Source organism: Pogona vitticeps, chromosome 5 (genome assembly GCF_051106095.1).
Source record: "Pogona vitticeps strain Pit_001003342236 chromosome 5, PviZW2.1, whole genome shotgun sequence".
In the NCBI taxonomy this organism is placed as follows: domain Eukaryota; kingdom Metazoa; phylum Chordata; class Lepidosauria; order Squamata; family Agamidae; genus Pogona; species Pogona vitticeps.
This window is the reverse complement of record NC_135787.1, coordinates 157125195-157152873: the sequence shown is the minus strand read 5'-3', so window position 1 is coordinate 157152873 and position 27679 is coordinate 157125195. Positions and strand designations below refer to the sequence as shown.

The 27679-nt window shown below is 38.3% G+C and overlaps 1 protein-coding gene across 4 annotated transcripts in view; it reads right to left on the bottom strand.

Moving 5' to 3' along the window:
* Positions 1 to 1027: 1027 nt before the first annotated feature.
* CFAP54 (cilia and flagella associated protein 54) overlaps positions 1028 to 27679 on the bottom strand; it is a 142115-nt gene continuing 115463 nt past the window's right edge. For 3 of the 4 annotated variants that reach the window (XM_078376052.1, XM_073000249.2, XM_078376051.1), the window contains 10 exons: positions 22735 to 22846; positions 20818 to 20910; positions 19503 to 19644; positions 16326 to 16508; positions 14973 to 15181; positions 12395 to 12577; positions 11502 to 11608; positions 9750 to 9912; positions 2528 to 2605; positions 1028 to 1400 (listed from right to left, as the gene is read on the bottom strand). In XM_078376052.1, the coding sequence (XP_078232178.1) occupies positions 1281 to 1400; positions 2528 to 2605; positions 9750 to 9912; positions 11502 to 11608; positions 12395 to 12577; positions 14973 to 15181; positions 16326 to 16508; positions 19503 to 19644; positions 20818 to 20910; positions 22735 to 22846 (1390 nt within the window). In that variant the 3' untranslated portion in view covers positions 1028 to 1280. Of the gene's footprint in view, positions 1401 to 2527; positions 2606 to 9749; positions 9913 to 11501; positions 11609 to 12394; positions 12578 to 14972; positions 15182 to 16325; positions 16509 to 19502; positions 19645 to 20817; positions 20911 to 22734; positions 22847 to 27679 lie in introns of those variants that run through there. The other variant, XM_078376053.1, reaches the window with a different exon arrangement.

Here is a 27679-nt window from a genome sequence, read left to right as displayed (position 1 = left end):
CCCAATTTTCTCTTGGGCATGCTGGAACAAGGAAAACAAATTGTGCCCAATGAACTGCAATACAATTGTGCCCAATTATAATCACTGAGGAATACAATTATAAAATCCAAAAGAAACATTCTGTCATACAGTAGTGGAGTTATAAGGCATCTCAAGGAAGTCTTAACCATTGCCCACATGAGTACAAAATAATCAGATCAGTTTCATTCTCCAATAAGCATATTAACCTTTGAATAAAAGATAAATCAAATGCCTTCTATATGTGTCTCAGAAATTCGTGATAACTTGCAATGTGTCCTATAGATAGGCTTCCCAAGTCACCATAATATTAAACCACTATGTTACGTAGAAAGTTTCCTTAATGTTGCTGATGCTGAAATATACTTTCTGATTTTGTCACATTTAGCAAATGTATACTGATGCTCAGATGGTTGCCATGTGTATTTAATCTAAGGACAAATTACTTATAAAACTACTGCAGTGACTGTGCCCCTAATCAAACATGTAGTGATGACCCTGAAGGTTTGCATGTTTTTCAACTATTTAGTCCTTTGAAATAATAATGTGCCATCCAGCCAATTTTAACTTACAGAAATGCTCCTAGAGTTTTTTATGTAGTCAGAAACAGTTTATCAGTCCCTCCTTCTGGTGTTACTCTAGAACTGTGCAGCTTGCCAAAGGCCACACAAGTGTCAGGGCATATAACCCCACAGTGAGATTTGAACTCCTCTCCCTTGGCTTCACACTACGCTATACTGGATTACGATTCTTCAACCATCCTAAATTAATTTCACACCTTGTCTTCCATAAAATTTCCATGGAAAGCTAAGAACAGCTAAACCATTTTCCTGAACTCTCAAGTCTGGTTAGGATAATAAAAACCACTCTGCACACATGCTGTCTATTACTTCTACTGTGGGTATTAAAAAAACATGGACATAAAGTATAGGTGACTTCTTGAGACCCATGGAATAAAGAATTAACCTCAATCTTAATGAAGAATTTGGAAAAAAAATACAGCACACTGTTCCAGGAGTTTAAAATATTTAATTAAACGAAGAAGAAATCCAATGGTGTACAGACTGAGATGCTTTATATCTTTTCAATCAATAACTTATCATAGAGAACTAAATTCTGAATCAGAAAGCAGTTTAAATCACAAAGAACAATATGCTTATTGTTAAAGTACTACATCTTAAATTAGTTTATAAATTTCAGATACCACCCACCCACAAAATTCCATAAACTTAAATATGACAGTTTTACTGCCAAAAGCTTGTTCAAGTTAGCAAAGACACTATCCAGTTCAAGACACTTCCTGCAATTATCACACACCCATTAGCTGGATCAAATAATTTCCTTAAATTCTTTATTGCTGGTAAAGTAATATCAAATGGGATCTGCAAACAGAGAAGACATTAAGTAAACAAAGCAAAAATTATCTCAATTGAATTAGACAGTTAAAACCTGTGTACAAACATCCCTTGTTAGTAATACTTTATTCAACAACAGTTCTAGCTGAAGTAGCAAATGAAACAAGTGGGCTATAAACATACCCATTGGCTATCAGGACATATTGGAAAATATCAGTGGCAATAAGATCCTGAGGAGTATAAGACTGATACAGTTGTGGAAAAGAACTCATTTCAGAAACTTCCAACACATTGAGCCTGCCCTTGATGTGCTGGAGACTATACGTTCCTCATAATTTAAGAAAAGCTGGAAAACAATCCACTCTGTGACAGAGTCTAGTCATTTCCTGCTTCTAAATGCAGGAATTACAGAATTTATGCTCTCTAGATTGACTTAACTATCTTTAGAAGAATCAGCGCTAGCCTTTCTACAGTGGATCGCCATAACAGGTTCTGAGGTTCTATGGGCAGAGTTTCAGTTGTAGAAAGCTCACTCTCACTACGTGCTAATGGAAGGGGAGGGTGATTTGGGGCTTATTTATCCCTTGGTTTTAGAGGAACTGCTTGATGGTGGAATTCTCTTTTTCAGAAGATGACACAAAGAACTTTTTCAGTTAAAGAATATTAGAGGATAGGAATTACAGAGGCAGACCTCCAAGATCCAGCAAAAAGTGTGTGCAATCCCTGGCACTCTGGAGTGGTTTAAGAAATCCCAGATTTTCAGTCTGTTGTTTGTTTTTTATAATGTCTAGTTGAGGTTTCAGCCTGTGCTATGGCTTACTGGAGAAGAAACAAGTCAGAGTGTTGACTTCTGGTAAATTTAGATGTCATGAGATTAAAAGCCATTGGTTTTCAGCTGCTCCAGAAACGAAGCCAGTACACTGGCTCATGCTTGATAAACCAAGCTTCTAGTAAAACCCTAGCTTACCATGAAGTCTGAACACATAAATTTCAAATGACATGCATGTGCTATGCCAGAAAAAGACCTTATAGGCAACAAGCACGGTACTTATAATTGTGCTAATACAGTCTCATTACACATATCCTTAAAAATATACAGCAATAATGATGGAACATCATGGAAAATGTAAATGTTACAAATCAAAATAGCATACCTCTTTGAGTGGTGGTGATGAATCTGAGTGAATGGACAACAAATCTGTTATTTCTGAGAAACACAGTTTGACCATTTCCTAAATGTATAAAAGAAAATGAATATAAATATTTGTCTTTGTATTGTTTTAATTTATTGCAATTGATAAGAGGGGTTTTGCCCCCAAGCATTCCTGATAGACTGGATGTCTGAATACTGGAAAAGCAGCATCCTTTCCAAGGTACTGGAAAAACAGAAGTACGTTTGCACACGGGCATGTACACACACATAAAGATACAACTGGGAGGCAGGGAGGAGAAGGGAGAGATAGAGAAGCACACTATTCATCCTTCATCTGATCTTATGCCAAGGAGCAGAGGGTTGTATTTTCCTTTGGTTGAATTTACGAGTCAAAGAGAAGGACAAACTGTATGATCCACAGAAGGAAAAGATGATCCTGACATGCACAGACATCCACTTCCAGTTAACATAGGTTGTTTTTTTTTAATTGAGTGAGCAAACCTACTATCAATGATATTTTTCTGTTCCACTTAAGTAGGACCTTTTCATTGGGAAGGATAAAAAACAGAGAAGAGAGCTATGGCAAAGTAGGGAGCCCATTTTGTGGGAGCTCGTTTTATTTTTAAATACCAAATTTAAATGTATTTGGTCCCAAATTGAAATAGAAATTTTTAAAACCATGTTCAGGCCACATACTGTACTTTTCTGTGCCTTCAAAGATCACAATGAATGCTCAAGAGGAATGGTGAAGTCACTGACTCACATCAAGAAATAGCTAAGCAGGAACCCAAAATTTTCTTGGCTACCTTACTTCTGCATCCCAATACATCTTTTTTACTCTAGTGAACAACCCTGCACCTCATTTTGCTGATGTATGGCCATGGTTATGAGTCCTCATATCTATTACAGTTATGGTATACCTTCATTTTAAACAACGAATTAGCCCAAGAGTTGAAATAATTATTTTTAAGATCATCCTATAGGAAGTACAGCTATTTTGGTCCTAAACTCAGCTATCCTAATCATTTTCTCTGTGGTAAACTCGGGAAGTAAACCAAACTGTCATATTCTGAGGCACTCAGTTTCTGAGAAGTCCATTCCATCAGAATTATGACTCATAATCCAACAGTTGTAAGAGAACAATAAAGACCATGCTGGGCCCTGAGTCCTCGCTTTTTCATTAACACGGAAAAAACAAACAAACCAGATATTCCATGTTGTAATCAAGCATGAACAAATAGTTTCAAGTCTTGAAGGATTTGGTTATAAAGCTTATGGATTAGGTATCATGCATTTGATGAGTAACCAACTGAAGAAACTACTACGGCAAAATATATGAAACTGAAATATTAATATAAAACCAGCAATTTCATATACCTTTCTCACTTATAAATATGGACTGATTTCCTCAGATATGTTTCTGTTCTATATTGATACATTCATACACATGAAGAGCCTCTACAGCTCAATAATCAAAATTAAGATGTTGCAATCATGACAACTAAGCCCCAAATGTCTGGATCCACTCAGCTGGCTGCAACACAGTCCTAAGAGTCCTGCAATATCACAGGCGCATCAGTGTCAGTGGTCTTGAAAAATTCCACAGTAACTCCAACTAGTCTTTAAAATGAAATACCTTCTGCCATTTAAACATACTGTACTATGTAATTGGCTGAAATATTTGTCAGCCAAGCCACTCAGAATACAGCTTTTCAATAATGAAAGCAAGGAATTGTTGTCTCGGCTGTCACAATATCCATCAGGTGAAATGCCAGCACATGCATCATTAATCATTTATTAGAATAGATATTGAAGAAAAACTGTCACATGATAAATGCCTCCTACTTTGAAAATAAATGTCTACTTTTCCTTGGTATTCATCAAGCAGCAACTGTAGTGACAACGCTCCGCTTCTCTGATATTATCACAAACTTGATCACATGGAAATTTGTGGGCTGTCTCCCTTTTGAGAGGAGGTAGAAAACCTTCTTGGTCTTTTGGCTGAAACCGTCTGATGCATTTTAATCTTTTTTTATTCGAAAATCTTATTCAATATTGTTAATAAAAGTAGGAAATATGATTTATGTTATTTAATTGTATTAAAATCAGTTTAAATTAAATTGGTGCTCATTTGCCATTAAGGAAGGCAAGTTTTAATGAGGATTAATAATCTGAAGTTTAATTGTAACAACAGGTAATCTGCAGCTCCTGAAGAAGGAAAGTAACATTTTTTCTTCTTTGTTTCTTACTCTATTTTTAAAAGGATCCGAAGCGGCAACTTGATAAAGTTGAACTTTCCCAAAGCAACAAGTTTCTTCTTTGTGAAACTCCTGGTATTGCTCCCAGACACTTTGGTGGCAGGCAGAAGTCCCTTTTGCCAACATCATTTAGAATCCTAGCTGTGGCCTTTCCTGGATATGAATATTTTTGGACAACTCTCACAAGCACTGCTGGCAGGGTGTTCAAAGAGTTGTAGTCCGAAAAGTGAGATTTTTCTGAGCTCTTATGGTCACTTTGCATATTGATTCAGTCTGCTGCTATTTATATTTTTGATGTTAATAACATTTATAATTGCGTTCTATGGAGAGCTCAAAAGCTACTTTAATAGAAGTAACTGTAAAGTTATACAGTGGTGCCTCGTCGTCGTCTAGTTGTTTAGTCGTGTCCGACTCTTCGTGACCCCATGGACCAGAGCATGCCAGGCCCTCCTATCTTCCACTGCCTCCTGGAGTTGGGTCAAATTCATGTTGGTAGTTTCGATGACACTGTCCAACCATCTCATCCTCTGTCGTCCCCTTCTCCTCCTGCCTTCACAGTTTCCCAACATCAAGGTCTTTTCCAAGCAGTCTTCTCTTCTCATGAGATGGCCAAAGTACTGGAGCCTCAGCTTCAGGATCTATTCTTCCGGTAAGCACTCAGGCTTGATTTCCCTTAGAATGGATAGGTTTGTTCTCCTTGCAGTCCAGAGGACTCTCAAGAGCCTCCTCCAGCACCACAATTCAAAGGCATCAATTCTTGAGAAGTCAGCTTTCTTTATCGTCCAGCTCGCACTTCTATACATCACTACAGGAAAAACCATAGCTTTGACTATTCAGACTTTTGTTGGCAAGGTGATGTCTCTGCTTTTTAAGATACTGTCAAGGTTTGTCATCACTTTCCTCCCAAGATGCAGGCGTCTTTTAATTTTGTGGCTGCTATCACCATCTGCAGTGATCATAGAGCACAAGGAAGTAAAATCTGTCACTGCCTCCATATCCATTCCTTCTATTTCCCAGGAGGTGATGGGACCAGTGGCCATTATGTTAGTTTTTTTTTTTTTTGATGTTGAGTTTCAGACCGTTTTTTGCCTCACTTGATGTTAATCCGTTCTAGCGAAATCGCTGTACAGTGAAATTGTCGTCAAGCAAAATAAAAAAGCCCATTGAAATGCATTGAAAACTGCTTGTCCAGCGAAGATCCTCCATAGGGCAGCCATTTTCTGCTCCCTGTATAGCGAAAAATCCATCCTAAAAACAGCGGGGAGCCATTTTGCACAGTGGGCGGCCATTTTGGAAACCCGACGATCAGCTGTTTTGATCGTCGTAAAGTGAAAAATGAGTTCCCAAAGCAGGGAACCGATCATTGTAAGGCCGTTTTTTCCCATTAGAACATCATTTTGCGATCGCAAAAGCGATCGCAAAAACCTAACTATCAAGCGGATTCGTTGTTTAACGAGGTAATCGTTAAGCGAGGCACCACTGTAATTGTGCTGTAAAATGGGTGAAGTTAGTCCTAGTTAAGTTAAAACTGGAATGCCACATCCTATGCCTTACTTACTGCAACAAGGCATTAATCAAAAATAACTATTCATAGATAGTCATTTCTAAGCTCTGATTTTAAGCTGTACACACTTACCTGGGAATAAACCTTACTGATTCCATGGGACTTAATTTTGTAGGCTGCCCTGAATGCACTGTGTGTATCACATAAATACAGTTCTTTACTGTTTCTGATGTTGAGAGGTAGATATGGATTTTTCTGTAGCCAAAATATGGCCACACACACACTAGAGCAGGGGTTTTAAAACTCAATTTACCTGGGGGCCGCTAGAGGCAGAGTCTGGGTGAGGCTGGGCTGCATCAGATTTTCTGCCAAGCGGAGCAAGAGCCCAAGGAAGCCGCCCAGGAGTTTCCTTAGCCGACAGACAGGTGGGGTGGCTGGCAGGTTGCAGTTCTGGATGGAGGGTGTAAGAGGTGCTGTCTTGGGATAGAGCCGGCAAGTGAGGCAAGGCTTTTTTTTTACTCTTGACAGCAGAGGATGTGTGGGCGCTTTGGGGGGGGCAGGCAAGGCGAGGGCCACAAACTATCATCTGGGGGGGCCGCAAATGGCCCCCGGGCCGCATATTTGAGACCCCTGCACTAGAGGAAGATACCAGAAGGCTTGCAAGAAACCCAATATTGGTAGAAAAGACAACCATTGGAGGAAGGGGGCAAAATTATCCCAATTCTGACTAATTGTTAGGAGTTTACCTTTCAAAAGTGAAAATGTAAAAATATCTGTTGACAAAGTACATACATTTAAATTCATACTTATTTAACTACCTATGTGATGTTTGTGAGGAATGCAAAGCATGTGTAAAGAAGGAAATCAGTAGAATGTGAGGGGTGCAGCCTTTAACAAAAAAATTCCTGTTTCCTACTCCCTGTTCCTCCCTAAAATGTGTTAAGGGGGGGGGGAGATAAGTGCTTTAAAAATCCCTTTAATTTTTTTTTAAAACATAGCCAGCTCAAAAGTCTATAATTTAGCATTTAAACTTGTATTTCCTTATTACAAATATATTTTAAAGAAATGACTTTTGAATAGATGAGCTGATTGCAAAATCATGTCTGTATATCTGCACAATATTGACATTGACTGTAAATGTAAAAAAAGAAAAAACGCCACTAGAAGCCCTGCTATGCTGCAGAAATCTATGCAGTAGTTGGGTGGAGATGCTATTCCAGAACCACCCTTCTCTCTGCTTAGGTAAAGTAAGACAGGGTAGCATTACATTTTCTTATTTTCTAGTCTGGCTCTTTCATATTCTGTAATTGTGTACCCACAATTCTTTTGGATCTAGAACTGTCTTCCTATGTTTTGAAATATCCTTTTATTTTCTTAGTTTTCCTTTTCTTTTAAAATAAACTTCACAAAGCCATTGTCTAAAGAGGGAACATGTACTAATTTCTCCAGTCCTGGCCTCAGTTAAGGTACAGAATTGGCAATATTGATGTCAACGGGAGCTGGTGGCAGCCTATTGTAGTTGTTAAGTCTTGGGGCATGCAGTCCATGCAGGTGCAAAACATGGTGGGGTTGACAGGATCCCAGTTAGAGCTCATAGCACTCATTCCTCCTGCTCCATTTGGGCACTCCCACCCACAGCAAGGGGGAGGTAGCATAAAAAGAGTGGCTAAAGGAAAGAGCTTGAGTCCCAGGATCCATGACAATATGTATTGGTCTCCATAGCAAATCCAGCCTGAACTTTCTCTGGAAGCAAAAATAACAAAACTGAGGCTGTCATACTTTGGGCGCATCATGAAAAAGGAAGACTTTTGAAAAAGACAATAGTGCCAGGAAAAGGTGAAGGCTGCAAGAAAAGAGAAAGACTAGATATGTGACTACACAAAAGCCTTTGACTGTGTGGATCACAGCAAACTATGGCAACTTCTTAAAGAAATGGGAGTGCCTGGTCATCTTACCTATCTCCTGAGAAATCTATATATGGGACAGGAAACAACAGTTAGAACTGGATATGGAACAATTGATTGGTTCAAAATTAGGAAAGGAGTACAACAAGGCTATATATTGTCTCCCTGCTTATTTAACTTAGGTGCAGAACACGTCATGTGAAAGGTTGGACTGGATGAATACCAAGATGGAATTAAGATTGCCAGAAGAAATATGAACAACCTCAGATATGCAGATGATACCACTCTGATGGCAGAAAGTGAGGAGGAATTAAAGAACCTCTTAATGAAGGTGAAAGCGCTTTCTTGGGCTCCGTGATTACTGCCAATGATGACATCAGCCATGAAATTAAAAGAAGCCTGCTTCTTGGGAGGAAAGCGATGACAAACCTAGACAGCATCTTAAAAAGCAGAGACATCACCTTGCTGACAACGGTCCGCATAGTCAAAGCTATGGTTTTTTCCAGTAGCGATGTATGGAAGTGAGAGCTGGACCATAGAGAAGGCTGACAGCTGAAGAATTGATGCTTTTGAATTGTGGTGCTGGAGGAGACTCTTGAGAGTCCCCTGGACTGCAAGGAGATCAAACAGATGCATTCTTAAGGAAATCAACCCTGAGTGCTCACTGGAAGGATAGATCCTGAAACTGAGGCTTTAATACTTTGGCTATCTCGTCAGAAGAGAAGACTTCCTGGAAAAGACCCTGATGTTAGGAAAGAGTGAAGGCAAGAGGAGAAGGGGACAACAGAGGACGAGATGGCTGGACAGTGTCATTGAAGCTACCAACATGTATTTGGCCCAACTTCGGGAGGCAGTGGAAGAAAGGAGGGCCTGGCGTGCTCTGGTCCATGGGGTCACAAAGAGTCGGACACGACTTTATGACTGAACAACAATAACAAAAAAAAAATACATGAAAAAAACCACAAAACAATACTCTATAAAAAAGCCACAGCCTTGACTTTACCAGAACAGAACACAGCTGTTGAGGAAAGGACATTTTGGAAGAACTCATTCACAGTGTTGCCATAAGCTGGAGGCAAGTTGATTGCACATAACAATAACATATAAGAACATATAAGGGAGAAAATTTGCTGAAAGAAAGGTGGAAGAAATCAAATTCATTATTATTATTAAGGTGTATAAGAAAAAGTTCAATGCAGTTCTGGAGAAGAGAACAATAAAAGAAGAGGAAGAATATAAATGGAAGAAGAAGATTATAGCAAGAGGTCCTGTCTATGGTGGTGGGGAACACAGTTATATTGTATTTTGATTTGTGTATTTTATATCTATGTTTTAAATAAAAATCTAAAAAATACAATAATTTTTAAAAAAAACAGAGGCTGGGTGGCCACTGATAAGGGAAAGGTGTATAAGAAGAGCCAATTTTTGACTTGAAGTAGATAAAAGACCACTCTCATGTGGAATTTTTCTTTTTCAATGAACTTTACAGCACCAGAATTAATACCACACCTATGACCTATACAGTAATTGCCTTCTAAACCATTTGAATTGATGTACCTTTGCTTTTTTATCTAGTGGCACCTTTGCCGTATTGGATTTGGATCCTGTTGAAGGGACTTCTTTTGGTACTTCAGATGCTGTCTGAGGAATCATCATTGACTGAATTAACAATTCAACGTGTTGTTTCAGATCAGACAACTTTTCCCGTACAGCAATAACTCTAAAAGAAGACAAAGAAGTTAGCACTATACAATAGCATTTTAGATATTATACTGGTATGAAGTAAAATTTGCTTCCTTTAGTAATAAAATTCATTTTAGACTTGAATTTCCCTTTTTATTGTCTGCTATATGAGAATGCCTTTCTATCATTACAGTAGTTGTGTTTTTGTATGCCTGTGGTCACCAGGAATGCTTGTAAGAGTCATAGGAGCAACAAGGGCAACTGGCAAGTCAGGAAGAAGGACCAGTAGCAATGAAGTCCAGGATGGATCTGAACAGAGCATTAGTAAGAGCTAGGCTGATATAAACGGGGATGAAGCCTTTGGATTCAAAATAAAATATAACAGGCCTATGAAGCAAGGAATAGTCAGAGAAGAAGGGGGAAAGAGAAGATTAAGAAAAAGAACATGTGGCAGCCAGAAAAAGTGGTCGATGACTGGTGTGCTTGCAAAAAGTTGGAGGCAGAAAAAGATAGAGTATCTAGCTGGCAGCAGAAATGGAATCCCAAAGGGTTTAAACCTAAGAGAAAAGGTATTACTCAAGAGCCCTAGGAGAATGCACTTACTCCTCAGGTTCTATTCCATAGCTCCTCTGGAACAATGGAAGTGACATCACCACCAGCGGCACATTACTACTAATTGAAGTTTCTACTTCAATTTTCGGTCATCTCATTGCACACAGGCTGCACATAGGAACTCTTTAATTAGAGGCAATCTGACCCTGCTGGTGATATAATTTCTGTTTGTCAGTGGACCTACAGATCACTATATTGGCCCATGCTTGCAGGGTGAGCATGAACACTTACCCAAAGGTAAGAGCGGAGGTGCTCTCTCCTTATATATGTTAGAGTGCATATTCCATTTGTCTTGTATATGAAAACGTGCTATGGAATCTTATAATGGGGAGCTGCTGACACTTAGCCCTGAAATGACGATTGCTTAATTGCATGGCACAGCATTTAAAGACCAGAAATTATGTGCACCAAATCAATTGTACAGGACTTGCTCATGGAGCAGATTTTTTTTTCTCCCGCTGAATCTGCAAGACACATCATGGTCAGTTAGCTCTATCTCAAATGTACGAACAGGGATACTGCCTTCAATCATCTGTTGTGTTTTTCTAGCAATGCAGATCAAGCTTATGAACATGTCAAGCTTCTGCAGTAGAACAAAACTGTTCCTCCAAGATAGTGTTTACTCATTCCTCCAGATCAGTCTCATCAGTCTACCCCTGCTTTTCCATTTTCCACCTGTAAGAGGATTTCTGACATCTGATGTTCAACCTGAATTTATATGTGTTCTGCTTTGCATGACATTATTTCCTAGATGATAAATAAATGATTTCTCTTTTGGATATGTATTGGCTGGAATTTAAGGTTTTGTGGAATATAAGGACTAGGATTTGTGTTTTGTGTTTTCTGCTAAAAGATGGGACTCTGATCTTGACAAGTGCTTTTTAAACATTAAAAACTGGTTATTCTGTCTGTGGCACTTGCATATTTATACAAATTATTGACAGCATCCTATCAAAACATCTTTCTATATACAATATAAGATGCAGCAAATGAATGAATATGTGATTAATTTACCTGTTTAATGGAATCCACAAATAACCACAATATACATTGGCTGAATTGAAAGACTTGATGTTGGTGATTTTGACTGGTTTTTTATTGTAAGCAAAAATGAACAAAACCTACAATAAAAAAAGGAATATACAAGACATAAAACAACCGCTATTTCAACCATCATCATCATTACAACTATATACAATAGAACCCCCCATATCAAATGGGGATTGATTCCAAGCCCCATCCCACCCCGTTGATACTGAAAACTGTGGATGATATTGAATGCTATTATATTTAAAATGCTAAAAGGAAAAAAAACAGAAAACATTATTTTCACAAGCATTACCAGAACTGGCCACTACAGGGTCCCAGAGACCATGCTATATATTCTTTGCTAACAAGTATTCATAGCACAGCCTTTCACTTCCTCTAGCGGCAGGTTCTGTTGATACATGTAAAATGGTGTTTTTTCTGGATTTTTTTCTTTTAATAATTTTAATATTTTCAAATTGTAAATAAGTGAATCAATGAATACCAATCCCATGGATAAGGGGGTCCTACGGTATCCTTGTTCTTTTTGTTTCTTTTCAGTTACCTCAGCTGAACAAGCCTATGACTCGAAGTGGCTTGCTAGGATACCCTTCCTGAATCATGAGGTTCCAAGTGACTTAGTTTAGTCATTCTTGTGTGGCTGTTATTGAGTAAATATTTTGATACAAAATAATTTGCTTAGAAAGGAATGTGGCATCAAGTACAAGACAGGAGGGCCTGGTGTGCTCTGGTCCATGGGGTCACGAAGAGTTGGACATGACTAAACAACAACAACAACAACAACAACAACAACAACAACGGCCAGTATTCTTTGTAAACATGCTTTATGGTAAAGGAAAACACCAATTTCATTTTCATACCCTAGTCTCTCCTTCTTCTGATGATTCTTCCAAAGATGGAAGGTACCACTGCACACAAAGTTCCCTGATGGGAGTACTGGTCGCCTTGTTTTCTGCATATAAGTTTATCTCAGAACTGCAAGTAATACTAGAGGTTATTCCCCCTAATGATGTTCTTGGAGACTCTGCAGGTGTGTCTTGCTGCTAAAAATATAAATAATGAAACATAAAATTATTATTAAATAGTTCATCATAATATAATACACTATGATATAGTGTGTTCAAGTAATATATTCAAGGTACTTTTCCTATCCATCCTTATCAGCTATTTGAATCCCTCTCAAATATTTTATTTTGCTTCCTTAGAGATTCCGTCATCCCTGGCCTTAGTTCACACGCAAAGCAAAAACGCAACTCTGACTGGCGCAAATCTAGAACAAAGGGTTTAAGACCTGGAGCATACTGCAGTTCCTTGAGTTAGATTGAGGCCCAGGGCTAGTAGCCCAGCCATAAAGATAAGAGACAGATTACAAGCACTGGACTGGAACAACTGGTAGAGTTTTATAGCCAATATGGGAGAGTCATGGGAGGTTCAACTCGTAATGTGCTACGCCCAGCAGCAGCTGACTTTTGTGTTTGTGTGAACTCTGCATGGAGAATTCTATCAAGGAGCATGCCTGATTAATTAAATCTAAATTAGGTGCATGCTGGTGGTAGTGATCCTAATCTAAATTAGGATCTCCACCACCAGGGTTGGGACTACTGTTGGCAATCTGGCAGTGACTTTTTACTACTAGAGGCTCCCCCACCCCAACCCCCATCCTTAGGCTCCCAAAGCATCCCCAAGGCAAAAGGGAGCTGCTGCAGGAGGTTTAGAACCTTAAAGGAGGTTCCTAATGGGAAGCTTTCAGTTACTGTACCTTACATTTAATGTTCCAGCAACCAATCGAGATTACACTACACAAAGATGCACTACAGTATAGGATTTTACACATTATGTACTGCATTTGTTATGACCGGGTGTGAATATGTTTTATATACATATTATGTGTATAATTTATTGTGATTTTGTGTTTCTAATTAAATTACAAACTTTTCTACATTTATAGCCTTTCAATAATATCTGGAGCCACATGTTCTGTGCTCCTAACCTAGATAACACTTTTTAGCAGCTCCACTTGACAGTTAAATCTATGACCTTAATTTATTGAAAATGAAACGTCGCCTTCGACAAGACCATGTTTGTTTGTTTGTTTGTTTGTTTGTTTGTTTTTATTTCTATCCCGCCCATCTAGACCAAAGGTCTACTCTCAAAGGTCTACAATCAAATAGTCATTTGATTGGTCCACAGTAAGAGTCTTTAATATCAAACTGTACTAGGAAAATGTACATAGTGAAGAGATAGGAGCCACTGTATAGGACAGAATCCTACCCTCCCACCCCCAATTCCATTACAAAGGTGACAGAATGGGGACTTTAAGATATGGTCTAATTTTGCTCTTCTTCATCTATACTTTCCTCTTCCATCCCCACCTTGCTTTTTTGTAATACTGTGCTTGATGAGGAATTCAACACCGATTCTGCACACAATTCTGTACCTTTTTTAAAAAGTTGGCCTAATAAAGGTACCACTTTGATCTGGAATTTGGATATTTGGTTTTGTTCATTGGTCTGCACTGCTACCTCTACATTTTACAGTTACATTCTATGCCAATATTGTGCAGATATATAGACATGATTTTGCAATCAGCTCATCTATTCAAAAAACATTTCTTTAAAATTTATTTGTAATAAGGAAAAACAAGTTTAATTATAAATTATAGACATAAAATAATCACAAATTTACTTCTACATTTAGATATATAGATATGAAATGCAAATTTCTAGAAACACAGGTTTCTACATTCATGGATAGATAATGCCCATATAATAACTGTTAAGATTGTAAACCTAAGATATTTGGTTGGCTGTAATTCTTCGAGCAATCAATAAGAATTACCTTACTCTCACTGGGGTGGGATGGGAAATGGTGGCTTAGATGAATTCCTCTCCTTAGAGAATTATCCCCCACTCTGATGATGCAACAGATTCAAAATGTGACTATCTGATTTCTAAATTGGAGCTGTCAATCAGATTATATCAACTTTATGATATGCCTTTACTGATTGCCAAGTCATTTCTGGGTTCAATCCAAGGGGATCATTGTGGCCTTTGAAGTCTTACATGGCTTAGGACAGAATATATTAGGAAACGTCAACCTACCCAACAGTATTTTTATCTTCTAAAAAGAAACTGGCTTTTCCCAGTTTCCCCAGCCATGCCAGCAGAAATATGTTAGGTGGAGTCTGAAACAGCTTGCCAAGGGAAGTCTATGTGGCACTAATACTGAACATGCAAACCTTTATGGGATGCCATCCTTGCTGTTTTATGCTTTATTGCATTTTTCATCTTTTTAAGATTCCTGTTATTTTATTGATGTATAATAGCTGCTATTGTACATTATTTCATTTTGGCATCTCTTTTTGTAGAAAGGCAAGGTATAAATGCTGGGGGGAAATGCACATTAAAATTTTTAAGTAACATTTAAATATTACATTACCTTCTCAAGAACAGTCATACTATAGCAAGGCTTTTCAAAATCATACAGTTGTTTTGGAGGCTCCTGAAGGCAGCAGCCTGAATATACAGGCAAATAGTTTTTCAAGAAAGAATGTAGTTCTGCTAAGCGCAGGGTAATTGTTGTGTCGAATACTGACGTGAACAATATATCTTCTTTAACAAATAAGCCCTCACCTGCTTTTGGAACAGCTGTGGGAAAATATGATGTTTCATTATTTCTATTTCAGTCTTTTAAACAGGGAAAGATCCATAATATACAGAAGCATCATAGAGACAGCTGGATAGCTCAGTGGTTTAGGTATCCAGCTGCGGACCCAGAGGTTGGGAGTTTGATGCTCCACTGGGCCTCTCTGACAAGACCTGACGTTGATGATACATAGGGTCATCCCTTCCAGTTATGCAGTTCTAAGATGATGGTGGTGGTGATTAATCAAAAACACCAGGCACAATCAAAACTATAAAAACAATGACAGGTAAGAGTTTTAACCAAAAATCTAAGTATCTGTTAAATATCGGCACAGTATGTATGCTGTTCCTAATATTGCTGTAGCAATGGACTCCCTAGTGTTTCAGATGGGGTCCTTGGCAGTATTGTTTGGAGGTGCTCGGGACTTGAACCTAGGACCTTTGTACGCAAAGTGTATGGCCTTTCAGGGAGTTGCTATCACTCCACCGTCCTTCATAAACATTTAGAAGAAGAACAACCCTGTCCTGTTCAACAGTGGACCAGACTTACTGGAACTGACAAACGCTCCTTTGGTGGATGCATTAGCTGTGGATTCTTATACTGGAGTGGACTAAATGATACTTGGGATTAATTTCAATTCTACAATTCATATTCTCCTGTCAAGTCTCTAGTAAAACAATTTTGTATAGCTCTTCAAGCTGGAATCAAAGCTCCAGACATTTAAATTAGATATGTATACATTTTTGTGTGACTATTTTTATATATTGGATCACACCATGGAAGGTACAAAAACAATTAAACTCTGACAATTAATCTGTTTGTCTCCCTAGTGGCAAGACTATTTTTCTGGAAGAACAATTTTACAAGGTATTGCTTTTTTAAAAATGTGAAAATGAAGGAGTAAATCCACTTCTTTAAAAAAAGTACAGTTTCTCTTATGAAGGAAATCAGGATGCACACATGCATGTACAGAGAGAGAGAGAGAGAAAAGAGAAGGGGGGGCTAAACTATCTTCTTATCATTGATTTTATAAAATGATCAAGTTATTGGCACTAGTTGTTTTCATTGTTGCAGGTAAATAATCATCTCAACATAGCATAATTGATCCAAGAGACATTAGCCCTCCACAAGAGAAATATTTCTTACCAACCAGGGGGCTCATGTTCAAGAGTCTGGTTAAGTAAGTATTGTACCGAATTACATGGACCCAAGGTATCTTCAATTTTCCCTGGCTTTCATCAGAAGAAACACTTTCAGTTCCATCACTTTCTGATCTTTCTTGTTGTGCAGAAGGCATCACGGAAACTTTATATCTAACTTCATATCCATCTGGAATTAAAAAGCATTTTCAACATCATTCTAGCTCTCAGTAAACTGCAGAAATACCATGTCACCAAGTATTAGTCTTGAAGTTAAATAAAGGGCATGAAACTCGGCTAATTGTACTTAAAGAGTTCAGTCCAGACACTTTGAGCTATACTAGGTTCATTCTTTCTGAGGACTAACTGGTTGAATGAAGAAAGGAATGAAAATAGTAGGCAAGGAGAACAATCTTTGCCCAAATATGGCAATGTGCATACAATTTGAGAAAGGAAAAATGGCATTGAATAAATACGTATGCATATAGATTGGATTATAAACTGGCAAGGAGTTTAGGAGACTCTTCAAAAGAGAAGATGAGATTTAAGGAAGGATTTATCTACACTAATTTGACCAAATTAAAAAAAACCTACTCTGTAGCCAATTCAGTCTAATTTTTATACAGACAAACCATAAAGCATTCCAACCCAATAAAGGTACTAGATTTATCCCCTACTCCCACAGCATAATTGTTTGTTATCTTCTTTTTTGGAATAACATGCTGACAAGCGTGTTTGAGTTCATTTAATAGGTGAGGTGTGTTGTGCTTGTTTCACTAGGACAGAAACATCCTTTGTTTATCTGTGGGTGTTCATGTACATGTTTATTTGTGTTTCATCTCTCAGTCTCTTTCCCTTTCTTTCTTCTCCACACATACACACCTAATATGGCATCAGTAGCCACTACAAAGCCCTCCCTTTTAACCAATATTGCTGTTACATGCTTCATAAGAACATGCAAATCAGTCTACTTGATGTCCTGCCCATTTGATGTCCTGAAAGTAATAGCAAACTCCCTCCTGTATACTGTCCTTTATTAAGAATTCAACATGTAAAGTATTGCCAAGGCTAAGTGACTACAGGCTCCTCCTTTTTGCCCTTTTTGAAGATAGGAAAAACATTAGCCATTCTCCAATCATCCAGCACTTCACCTATCCTCTATGATTTCAAGAAAATAATAGTGAGGTACAATCCATCCCTTGGCAGCAGTCCATCTTCCAGGGTAAGCCCATGGCCCCAAAAGAAAGGGCTATGCATTTGTGGGATTTATGAGCAAGAGCAATCCTTCCATCACACTCCAGGGAGACAGCATACTTCTCAGCATATTTCAGTTTCAATCCCACACAGTAGGAAGTCTCCTAGTACAACTACTCTTCTCTTCTTATTTTTGGAAGGTGTGGGTTCAGTGACTCTGCTTGCCTCAGCTTCAGCCTCAATCATGTCCTCCTGAGGGGTCTCCTGTATGTCTTCCTCTGCATGCAGTCTGCCAGACACCTCTCCAGAAATCTGAAAGTGTTTTTGTGATTTCACCTGTGAAGAGTGTCATTCTCCTCCTGTTTTCTCTTGCTACTCTTCCACTTCTAATGACTCCCTTGGCTGCTGTTGCACAAGAGTTCTGTCCATGTAGTCTCTTCATCTTCTCTTATAGATTTAAGCGTGGCCACTCTGCTCCTGTTTTTTTCAATTTTTTCCCCTTCCAACTGTGCTACCAGTTTGCACCTGCTGCATCTGTATGCTGTGTTGTTCTCAGGCACAAAGACAAACATCACACACACTTTTCAGGTCACTGTCAATAAAGTGTCTTTTCCCTCCATAATCCCTCTTACCTTTTCACTTTCTTTTGTTTGCTTATGACTGCTCTTTCCTTTGCCTTGTCTGCCTTAAAAGATGCTGGGAAACTGCACTAATATATAACTATACCCAGAAACCTAAAGCTTTATTCGGGACCTTCTCCTTCAAGCTCCTTTTAGATCTCCCTAGTAGTTCACTCTCTGGGGTCTCAGTTTTTTATACAGTATATGACATTCAGGGTCCTCTGATTATTTCTCTCTGCGAGTACAAGTGTCATGTTTGCAGTGTGCAAAACTGAAACCTGTATTTAATACATATGCAAGGTATACAGTGGTGCCCCACTTGACGATTACCCTGCTCCATGACAAATCTGCTTTACGATGGGTTTTTTGGGATCGCTTTTGGGATCGCAAAATGTTGTTTCAAAGGGCGATTTTCGCTTCATGATGATCGGTTTTCTGCTTCGGGAACCAATTCTTCACATTACGACGATCTAAAAACAGCTGATCGTCGGGTTTTGCACAGCCATTTTGCACAGCAGGCGGGCGTTTTGAAACCCGACGATCAGCTCTTTTTAGATCGTCGGGTTTCAAAATGCCCGCCTGCTGTGCAAAATGGCTCCCCGTTGTGTTTAGGATGGATTCCTAGCTTAACAGGCACCGGAAAATGGCTGCCCTATGAAGGATCTTCGCTGGACGATGAGGTATTTCACCCATTAGAACGCATTAACCGTTTTTAATGCATTCTCATGGGTTTTTTACTTTCGCTTGACGACGATTTCATTGTATAGTGATTTTGCTGGAACGGATTATCGTCATCAAGTAAAGCACCACTGTAATAGATATTTATAACTTTTATTTAAAAAATCAGCTAGTATTTATACAGTTTCACTATACAAACCATAATCTATTTGAGAATTCTTCATTTGGCAGCACAGTTCCATTTCTTATGCAATCTACTTACTGTTTCATTTCCCTATCCACGTCAAGTGTTCTGTATTACTGAAATATAATGGTCCTTGTATTATGGGCAACCACCTGCAAAATTTGGTATTAGAAGCACATTTGCCTTTTCCCTATGCCATTTGGCAATAATTATTTATAGATAACAAGTGTGTTAGTTGGACTATTTCAATCAAGAAGGTTCTCACAGAACATTTTAACTGATATCTGAGAGGAATGTGGTACAAAGAGGATTATTTAAATTACATTTTGCTTCTTGAAGACAGTAGGAGAGACTTTCCTACATTCACTAAGGAACAAGAGGAACTATCTTCTGTCATCCTTGCATAACTTTTTTCAGTCACTTTAGGGGGGTAGCCATGCACAGATTAATTTTCCTATCCAATAATAGTAAGAAGCAAATAACAGCTAAAATAGTAATATGCAAATACCACATAAAAAATCCTTGTAGGAAGAACTGAGGTCCAGAAGAGCAAATTCTGGCTTGTTTTGTAGTATTCTGTGTCTCACATGATATAATTTAACAGCCTTCTTTCCAGTTAACTGTTGAGAAGCCAGAATACTTTCACTGACCTGGAATTAAGATGTATTTAATCAGATCAAGCTCACTATAGCATGCACTCTTTTAAAAACTTGAAATCACAAAACTAGGAACAAAACTCAAACCCAACCAAAAAATTAAGAATGGTTCATGGATTGAGTGGCGAGTATTTCACACAAAAATCCCCCCCAGACATGAGCCACTTATGCCCCCGTATATTGTATGACTGTAAAAATGTTCAATGCTCTTCTGATATATCACAATTTGTGATGTTAATTATTCCGCAAGCAATTTAAAAGCAAATTAAAACAGCCATAATTGCATGCATTGCACATGTGATAAATGTAAGATACATGACAGTATATACTTCAGTTATTGTAGAACAGTGTAACTACAGGAGTTTTATGCATACTTTCTATTGCCTTTAATAATCTAGGTCAATTTATATGTGCATAAAACCCTGGAGTTCAGGCTTATACATTTTTTTAATCTACTAACATAGACCATTAGCACTACTTCCATCACCAGCTTTATGGCACTCTGGATACCACAATACAAACCAAGTGACAAGAATCAGTATAGTGTATGGCTGAGGCATTGAGATGAGGGCTTTGGCCAGTCATATGCTCTCATCCTGGACTACCTAAAAGGATTGTTGTGAAGCTCAAGTGGGATAGAAGAGAAGAATTCACCACTTTGTGATTTAGGAAATAAATAAAACAAAGAAACTTAGAATCCACTTCTACATTTCTAGCCGCCTAGAGTGGTCGAAATGACTAGATAGGCGGGGTATAAATACAATAAATAAATAAATAAATAAATAAATAAATAAATAAATAAATAAATTTCCCATTTCCTGTTGTTTCCAAAACAATTTCTAAGATTGTAATTACAGACTGAAGTGAATTATTCTCAAATTAGATTGTAGTGATCTAGTATGGCTCAATCTCCACTCGTTCCCTACTAATTTAAGCCACCAGTTCTTACAGCACTACATGAAGGACCACCTCCTTTCATTCTCAATATGTGAGATCCAGTTGCATATCCCCCAACTGCTGCACAGAACAGGGCCTTTTCAATCTCTTTTTCATAATATAAAGTATAAAATGCTTGATTTTTTTTAAACAGAGGTCAATAGTTATAATGATGAAACAAAGATACAACAAGAATATAAAGATGCATTAATTAACAAAAACCCCACAAACCTGTGCAGCAGCCCGCACTGCAATCCAGGCCTGCACTCTGTACATTTCCAGTGCTGTAATTTCTTCAGAACTAACACGGTGTCTACTGGCAGGCTAAATTTAAAGGAAAAAAAAGATTCACATTAGCAAGAAATTGTAAGCAAGCAATGGAAAAGCACCACACAATTTTTACATCACACAACCTGCTATCAATTCTATAATTATTTAATTTGGAGGGGACACCCATTTTTTTACTTATGTTGGAGCTAGTAGCTTTTATGTTGCAATAAATTTGCAATAAATTTCAGAAACAGGCAAGCAAGTAGATCAGAGATGGAGAACACATAGCCTTCAACCTATTTCTGGGCCTCAGCTCTCATCCCTTTTCCCCAGTGACTATGCCAGCTTGAGCTGTGTGGAAGAGCAGTAAAACAACAGATGGAAGGCCATACATTCCCCATCTTGAAAATAGAACAAGGGGCCCTTTCATTCCAAGTATCTGCACAAGCCACACAGAAGTGTTACACTACTTTATGTTTCTGTAGTATATCACCATTAGCTTCATGGAATGAAAATGAGTGACAGGATATTCAAACCCATTCTTATTCATACAGCTCTAGGGACCACTCTCAATTAATCTGGATCCATTATTGAACACATTCTTTAGTGTCCATGAATTACAATAGTCCTCCCTAGTTTAATTCCTTAGATATTCAACCATTAAATCGTAACAGTATTAAATTGGGCACGAATCTTTAAATAAGGCAACAGAATTTCAATTCTTCCTTTTAAAGAGTTACTAAGCCTACATGAGAGCTTTGTTGGCATATGGTCATGATGATTCAGGAGATCTAATTTCTACATTATATACTAGGCCCCCCATCTGTAGGATCAGTATCCGCTGATTCACTTACCTGCTGCCTGAAAATACTAAATAAAAGAAACCCAGAAATACAAATGCATTTCCACGGTGTATTTAGCAAAGCTGTCCACTAGAGGGAGCCAGAGACCATGTGATACATCGCATTCAATACTTCTTCATTTTTTGGCATCCATGGGGGGAGGAGCTTGGAACCAATCCCCCCACGGATAACATGGTTCTACTGCACACAACAATTTGTGTATTGCAGGAATCAATAGGAGCATCACAGAAGTGTCCTCATCAGTGAATCTGTGTCCTACTTTTCTATGATGAAACCATGTTCAAAGTAGCATTCAAAGTAATGTTTAAAGCAATATTAGAAAGTTTCAGGTTCCTAAACTGAACAACAACAACAACAACAACAACAACAACAACAACAACAACAACAACAACAACAACAACTGCACATCGATAAAAAGAGTCATGAATAGGCTAAATATCTCACAATAAACATGCCATTCTATAGCAGTTCACAAAAAAGAAATATAGTAGAAAAATAATAAGAGTGTGTGAGAGAGATCCAAATAAAAGCTAAAATAATATATTTCTTTCCAAAGCTAAATGCTGACCCAACGACAGACACTGAAAAAGATTTCACCGCCATGGCCTGTAGGCACCTTCAGCACCAGCATCAACTGCCCCTAGTGTTTTTGTAAAATCCTGTTCTGCTGCTCCATGTGCACAACAGTGGCAAATTATCATGATTAAAGGCTTCTTTTTGTGATTTTTGGGTATACAAGAATTCACCGTATTATATACAAGTCACCTGCACTCTGAAATCGCCTTTAACCAGCAACAATTAGCCTTAAAATCAGCAGCAATTTGCCAATGATGATGATGAAATTCCCATTACTCACACAGAGCTGTACAACATGATTTCAGCAAGAGTCTGTCAGGACTCTGTCTTCCTAGGCCAGGTAGAAGTAAGCTAGATAAGAGCACTGCTTCCTGAATTTCTTTCTTAGCACTAAAGTTACTGTGTGATCATATTCTTTATTCATGAAACTTGTACATACCCTTGGTTTAAATATTCTTCCCTTCAGTGTGCTTGAGGTTAGGAACTCTTCCTTGTTTGTAATTAGAAAGAAATATTGCAATGCGATCTCCATGTAAGCTCTTCTTATCAAGCTGCAAAAAGACAGTAATACAAACTCACCTTATGACAGCATTTAAACACATATTCTTCAGTAGCAATTGGATTTTCGAATCATATAAGTTGAACCTGTTACTTTGTAAATTATACATCTTCTAAACAGAATACCTTTTAAAAAGCCACAGAATCCAGCAAGCATTATTTCAGCACAGAACTCCTCATCACAAAAAGAGCGCATGGGGGGGGTAGAGACTTGAGTCTAAACTCCATTTTAAAGTCTGGCTGGTTGGCTGGCTGCATCTACAACTGCCACAGCCCTTCACAGAATATTTTCTGATTTTAAAACAGACTTTAGAGCCACATTTTAACAACACACATTTTAAAACTAAAATCTACACTGCAAGATCCATCAGAGCACAGAAACATAACCCCCCACCTAGCCCTAGCCCCCCACCAAGCTGCAAAAAACCCTGTACAGTACAGTAAATACACTGTACTCACCCAGAACAGGCAGTCTCTCTGTTTTATAAAAGTCAAAAATCAAAAAATCCAAAATTTAAAAAAAAAACCAAAATACAGTCAGTACTGTACAGTACCAGGCAGTATGAAGTCTCTTTCCATAGCCACACTCTCTAACCACTGGGGCAAGCGAGGTAGCAGACAAGCAGCCTCTTTGCTTCCCAACAGTTAACTGAAAGTTCAAATTTCCCACCTTCCCCACTTTGTTCTGTTCGCAAGTGTAGAAGCAAATTTCTGCGAATGGAGCTAATCATAAATTGAAATGTTCGTAGGTAGGGATGTTCGTAAGTAGAGGTTCCACTGCACCTCCATGTGAATTTGTTTAGCTTTTCATTTGTTTGGTTATTATATTTCTTTATGGATTTATTTTTTTAAAAAAATAGACACTTTTCCCCCCTGAAGAAACACAAAACCTTTCAAATGATAAATTATACATAAAAATCAAATAAAAAAAATGGAATACAACCTGTAGAAAATACAAACACACAAAAAAGAAAAACCAAATTATAATGTACTCTAAAACTGGTCTCAGTCTGGCACTGAGGAAAACAGGTCAGGAAAATGATAGATTAATGTACGTAAACCCTCCAAGGTTTCATCATCATACTGGCTACAGATGAAATATTTCTGGAAATCCTGAAGCCATGCTGGCAGGACATCTTTTAGGACAAACTGAAATATATGCAGCACTGCTTTCTTATCAGCAGTTACTTTCTTGTCAATGTAAATTTATTTTACTACTTTAAGGCTGCGATGTCATCCTGATAGCCTGGTTTACCAGTTCATTGAAAAATACAAGTTGATCCAAACAAAAAAGAAAAAGCAAAGAAAATGAAGGTGCCAAAAGAAAGAAATCCTAGGTATTTATTATATGTTCAGTACTTTTCATTCTCCCAAGTCTTTGTAATAACTTATAGTCTATGAGATTCTCTGCTTAAAATCTTTTTCTTAACTATTATTTAGCTTTGATTGCTTTAATTTTTAAAAATTCCATTTTTTTTCTGACCTGTCCACAAAACATATACATGTAAGTATATATTCATATAAGTGAATAAATTAAACAAACAAATAAATCCAAATTTAAAAAAAGAACTGCTAACGGAAATACGAGAGCAAGCTGAAATTATGTACATTTATTTTTTGTTGTTGTTTAGTCGTTAAGTAGTGTCCAACTCTTCGTGACCCCATGGACCACAGCACGCCAGGCCCTGCTATCTTCCACTGCGTCCTGTAGTTGTGTCAAATTCATCTTGGTTGCTTCGATGACAGTGTCCAACCATCTCATCCTCTGTCATCCCCTTCTCTTCCTGCCTTCACACTTTCCCAACATCAAGGTCTTTTCCAGGGAGTCTTCTCTTCTCATAAGATGGCCAAAGTATTGGAGCCTCACATTCAGGATCTTCCTTCCAGTGAACACTCAGGGTTGATTTCCTTCAGAATGGATAGGTTTGTTCTGCAGGCAGTCCAGGGGACTCTCAAGAGCCTCTTCCAGCAACACAATTCAAAAGCATCAATTCTTCGCGGATCAGCCTTCTTTATGGTCCATCTCTCACTTCTGTACATCACTACTGGAAAAACGATAGCTTTGACTATGCGGACCTTTGTCGGCAAGGTGATGTCTCTGTTTTTTAAGATGCTGTCTCGGTTTGTCATAGCTTTCCTCCCAAGAAGCAGGCATCTTTTAATTTCGTGGCTGGTGTCACCATCTGCAGTGATTATGGAGCCCAGGAAAGTAAAATCTGTCACTGCCTCCATATCTTCCCCTTCTATTTGCCAGGAGGTGATGGGTCCAGTAGCCATGATCTTAGTTTTTTTGATGTTGAGCTTCAGACCATTTATGGCGCTCTCCCCTTTCACCCTCATTAAGAGGTTCTTTATTTCCTTTCTGCCATCAGAGTGGTATCATCTGCATATCGGAGGTTGCTGATACTTCTGGAAATCTTAATTCCGGTTTGGGATTCATCCAGTCCTGCCTTTCACATGATGTATTCTGCATGTGAGTTAAATAAGCAGGAAGACAATATACAGCCTTGTCGTACTATTTTAAATAGTGCAACTGGAATGCCATCACCTCCACTGGCCTTGTTGTTAGCCATGCTTTCTAAGGCCCACTTGACTTCACTCTCCAGGATGATTGGGTCAAGGTCAACAACCACACTATCTGGGTGGTCCGGGATAACCAGATCTTTCTTGTATAATTCCTCTGTGTATTCTTGCCACCTCTTCTTGATGTTTTCTGCTTCTGTAACGTCCCTACCATTTTTGTCCTTTATCATGTCCATCTTGGCACAAAATGTTCCTTTAATATCTCCAATTTTGTTGAACAGATCTCTGGTATTTTCCTTTCTATTACTTTCCTCTATTTCTTTGCACTGTTCATTTAAGAAAACCCTCTTCTCTCTCTTTGCTATTCTTTGGAAGTCTGCATTCAATTTTCTGTAACTTTCCCTATCTCCCTTGCATTTTGTTTACCTTCTCTTCTCTGCTATTTGTAAGGATTCGTTGGACAGCCACTTTCCTTTCTTGCATTTCTTTTTCTTTTGGATGATTTTTGTTGCTGCCTCCTGTACAATGTTACGAGCCTCCATCCATAGTTCTTATGGCACCCTGTCCACCAAATCAACTTCCTTAAATCTGTTCTTCACTTCCACTGTGTACCCATAAGGGATTTTGTTTAGATTATACCTGACTAGCCCAGTGGTTTTCCTACTTTCTTCAGTTTAAGCTTGAGTTTTGCTATACGAAGCTGATGATCAGAGCCACAATCAGCTCCGGGCCTTGTTTTTGCTGACTGTATAACGCTTCTCCATCTTTGGCTGCAGAGAATATAATCAGTCTGATTACGGTATGATCCATCTGGTGATGTCCATGTGTAGAATAGCCTCTCTCTTTTTTGATTATTTTTATTTTCAAACTACTAGGAATGGGATAGGGAATACAAAAGGTAAAAGGGAGTACAGGGGATGGAAAAGAAGGTTTGAGGATAGGAGAACACAGAGTATATAATCATCCATTCTATTCATATTAAGTATGTATGCCTCTGATCCACTCATTTTCCAGTACAAAAAAATTCTATTTGATTATCCTCCATATATCCGCTTATATTCATGTTTTGATTTAAGTCTAAGTTATTCCAACTCTATCATAAAATCGAGGCCAATTATAGAACACATCCCCTCTTTGATTTTCCTTCTGCCATGGACCTATCAGCCTATCTGGAAAGCTATCCATTTCTGGCACTTCCCATATTTTCTCAGTACATTTTTCCCATTTCTGTGCCTCTATTTTCTTCCAATCTTGGGGAGATAAAGTTAAATCCAAAACAGTAGTCTGATTTTTAACATCGCCTTTTCTGACTATTGTAGCTGGGTATCCCACGTGGAAACCTCCAATCCCCTCTATGTTACCAACCATGTTACCTGGCATCTCTCTCAATAAAAACTGCTCTGGAGTTTCAATTTCATTCAATTGCTGTTTAGCCTCTAATGGTTTCCCCACAATCAGGCCTTCTAGCTGTCCAAGTTTTTCTTTTATCTGCTGGAATCCTATTATTGCCATTTGCATGGTAACCATCCATTCTTTGTCTGACAACATTCCCACTAAGTATGTCCTCCCCCTCCTTGCCCAGATTTTATCACAGTATACTCAGAATCTACACAGTCCAGTCAAGAGAGGGTCTAAAGTAAACGTCAAACAGGAAATCAGTCTCTTCTAAAAAGAAAAAAAACCATCGTAGTCCTGTAATAACTCCAGATCTAATTTTCTTCGGTCCTCCGTCTGTTCTGTTGAGCTCCTGTCACTGCTCAATTAATAGTTTACTGTCGTTTCCCGTGGCTTTATTCTTCCTTCCAAAACCAAACACACTTCTGTTTTCAAAGTCCCGTTCGACTGCCTTCTCCCCCTGTAGAGTAGCCTCTTGTGTTGTTGGAAAAGAGTGTTTGTCATGACCAGCTTGTTCTCTTGACAAAACTCTATTAGCCTTTGCCCTGCTTCGTTTTGAACTCCAAGGCCAAACTTTCCTGTTGTTCCTTTTATCTCTTGACTCCCTACTTTAGTATTCCATTCCCCTATAACGAAAAGAACATCTTTCTTTGGTGTCAGATCTAGAAGGTATAGTAAGTCTTCATAGAATTGGGCAATTTCAGCCTCTTCAGCATCAGTGGTTGGTGCATAAACATGGATTACTGTGGTGTTGAAAGGTCTGCCTTGGATTCGTATTGAGATCATTCTATCATTTTTGAGACTGTATCCCAGTACAGCTTTTCCCACTCTTTTGTTGACTATGAGGGCTACTCCATTTTTTCTACAGGATTCTTGCCCACAATAGTAAATGTGATAATCGTCTGAAT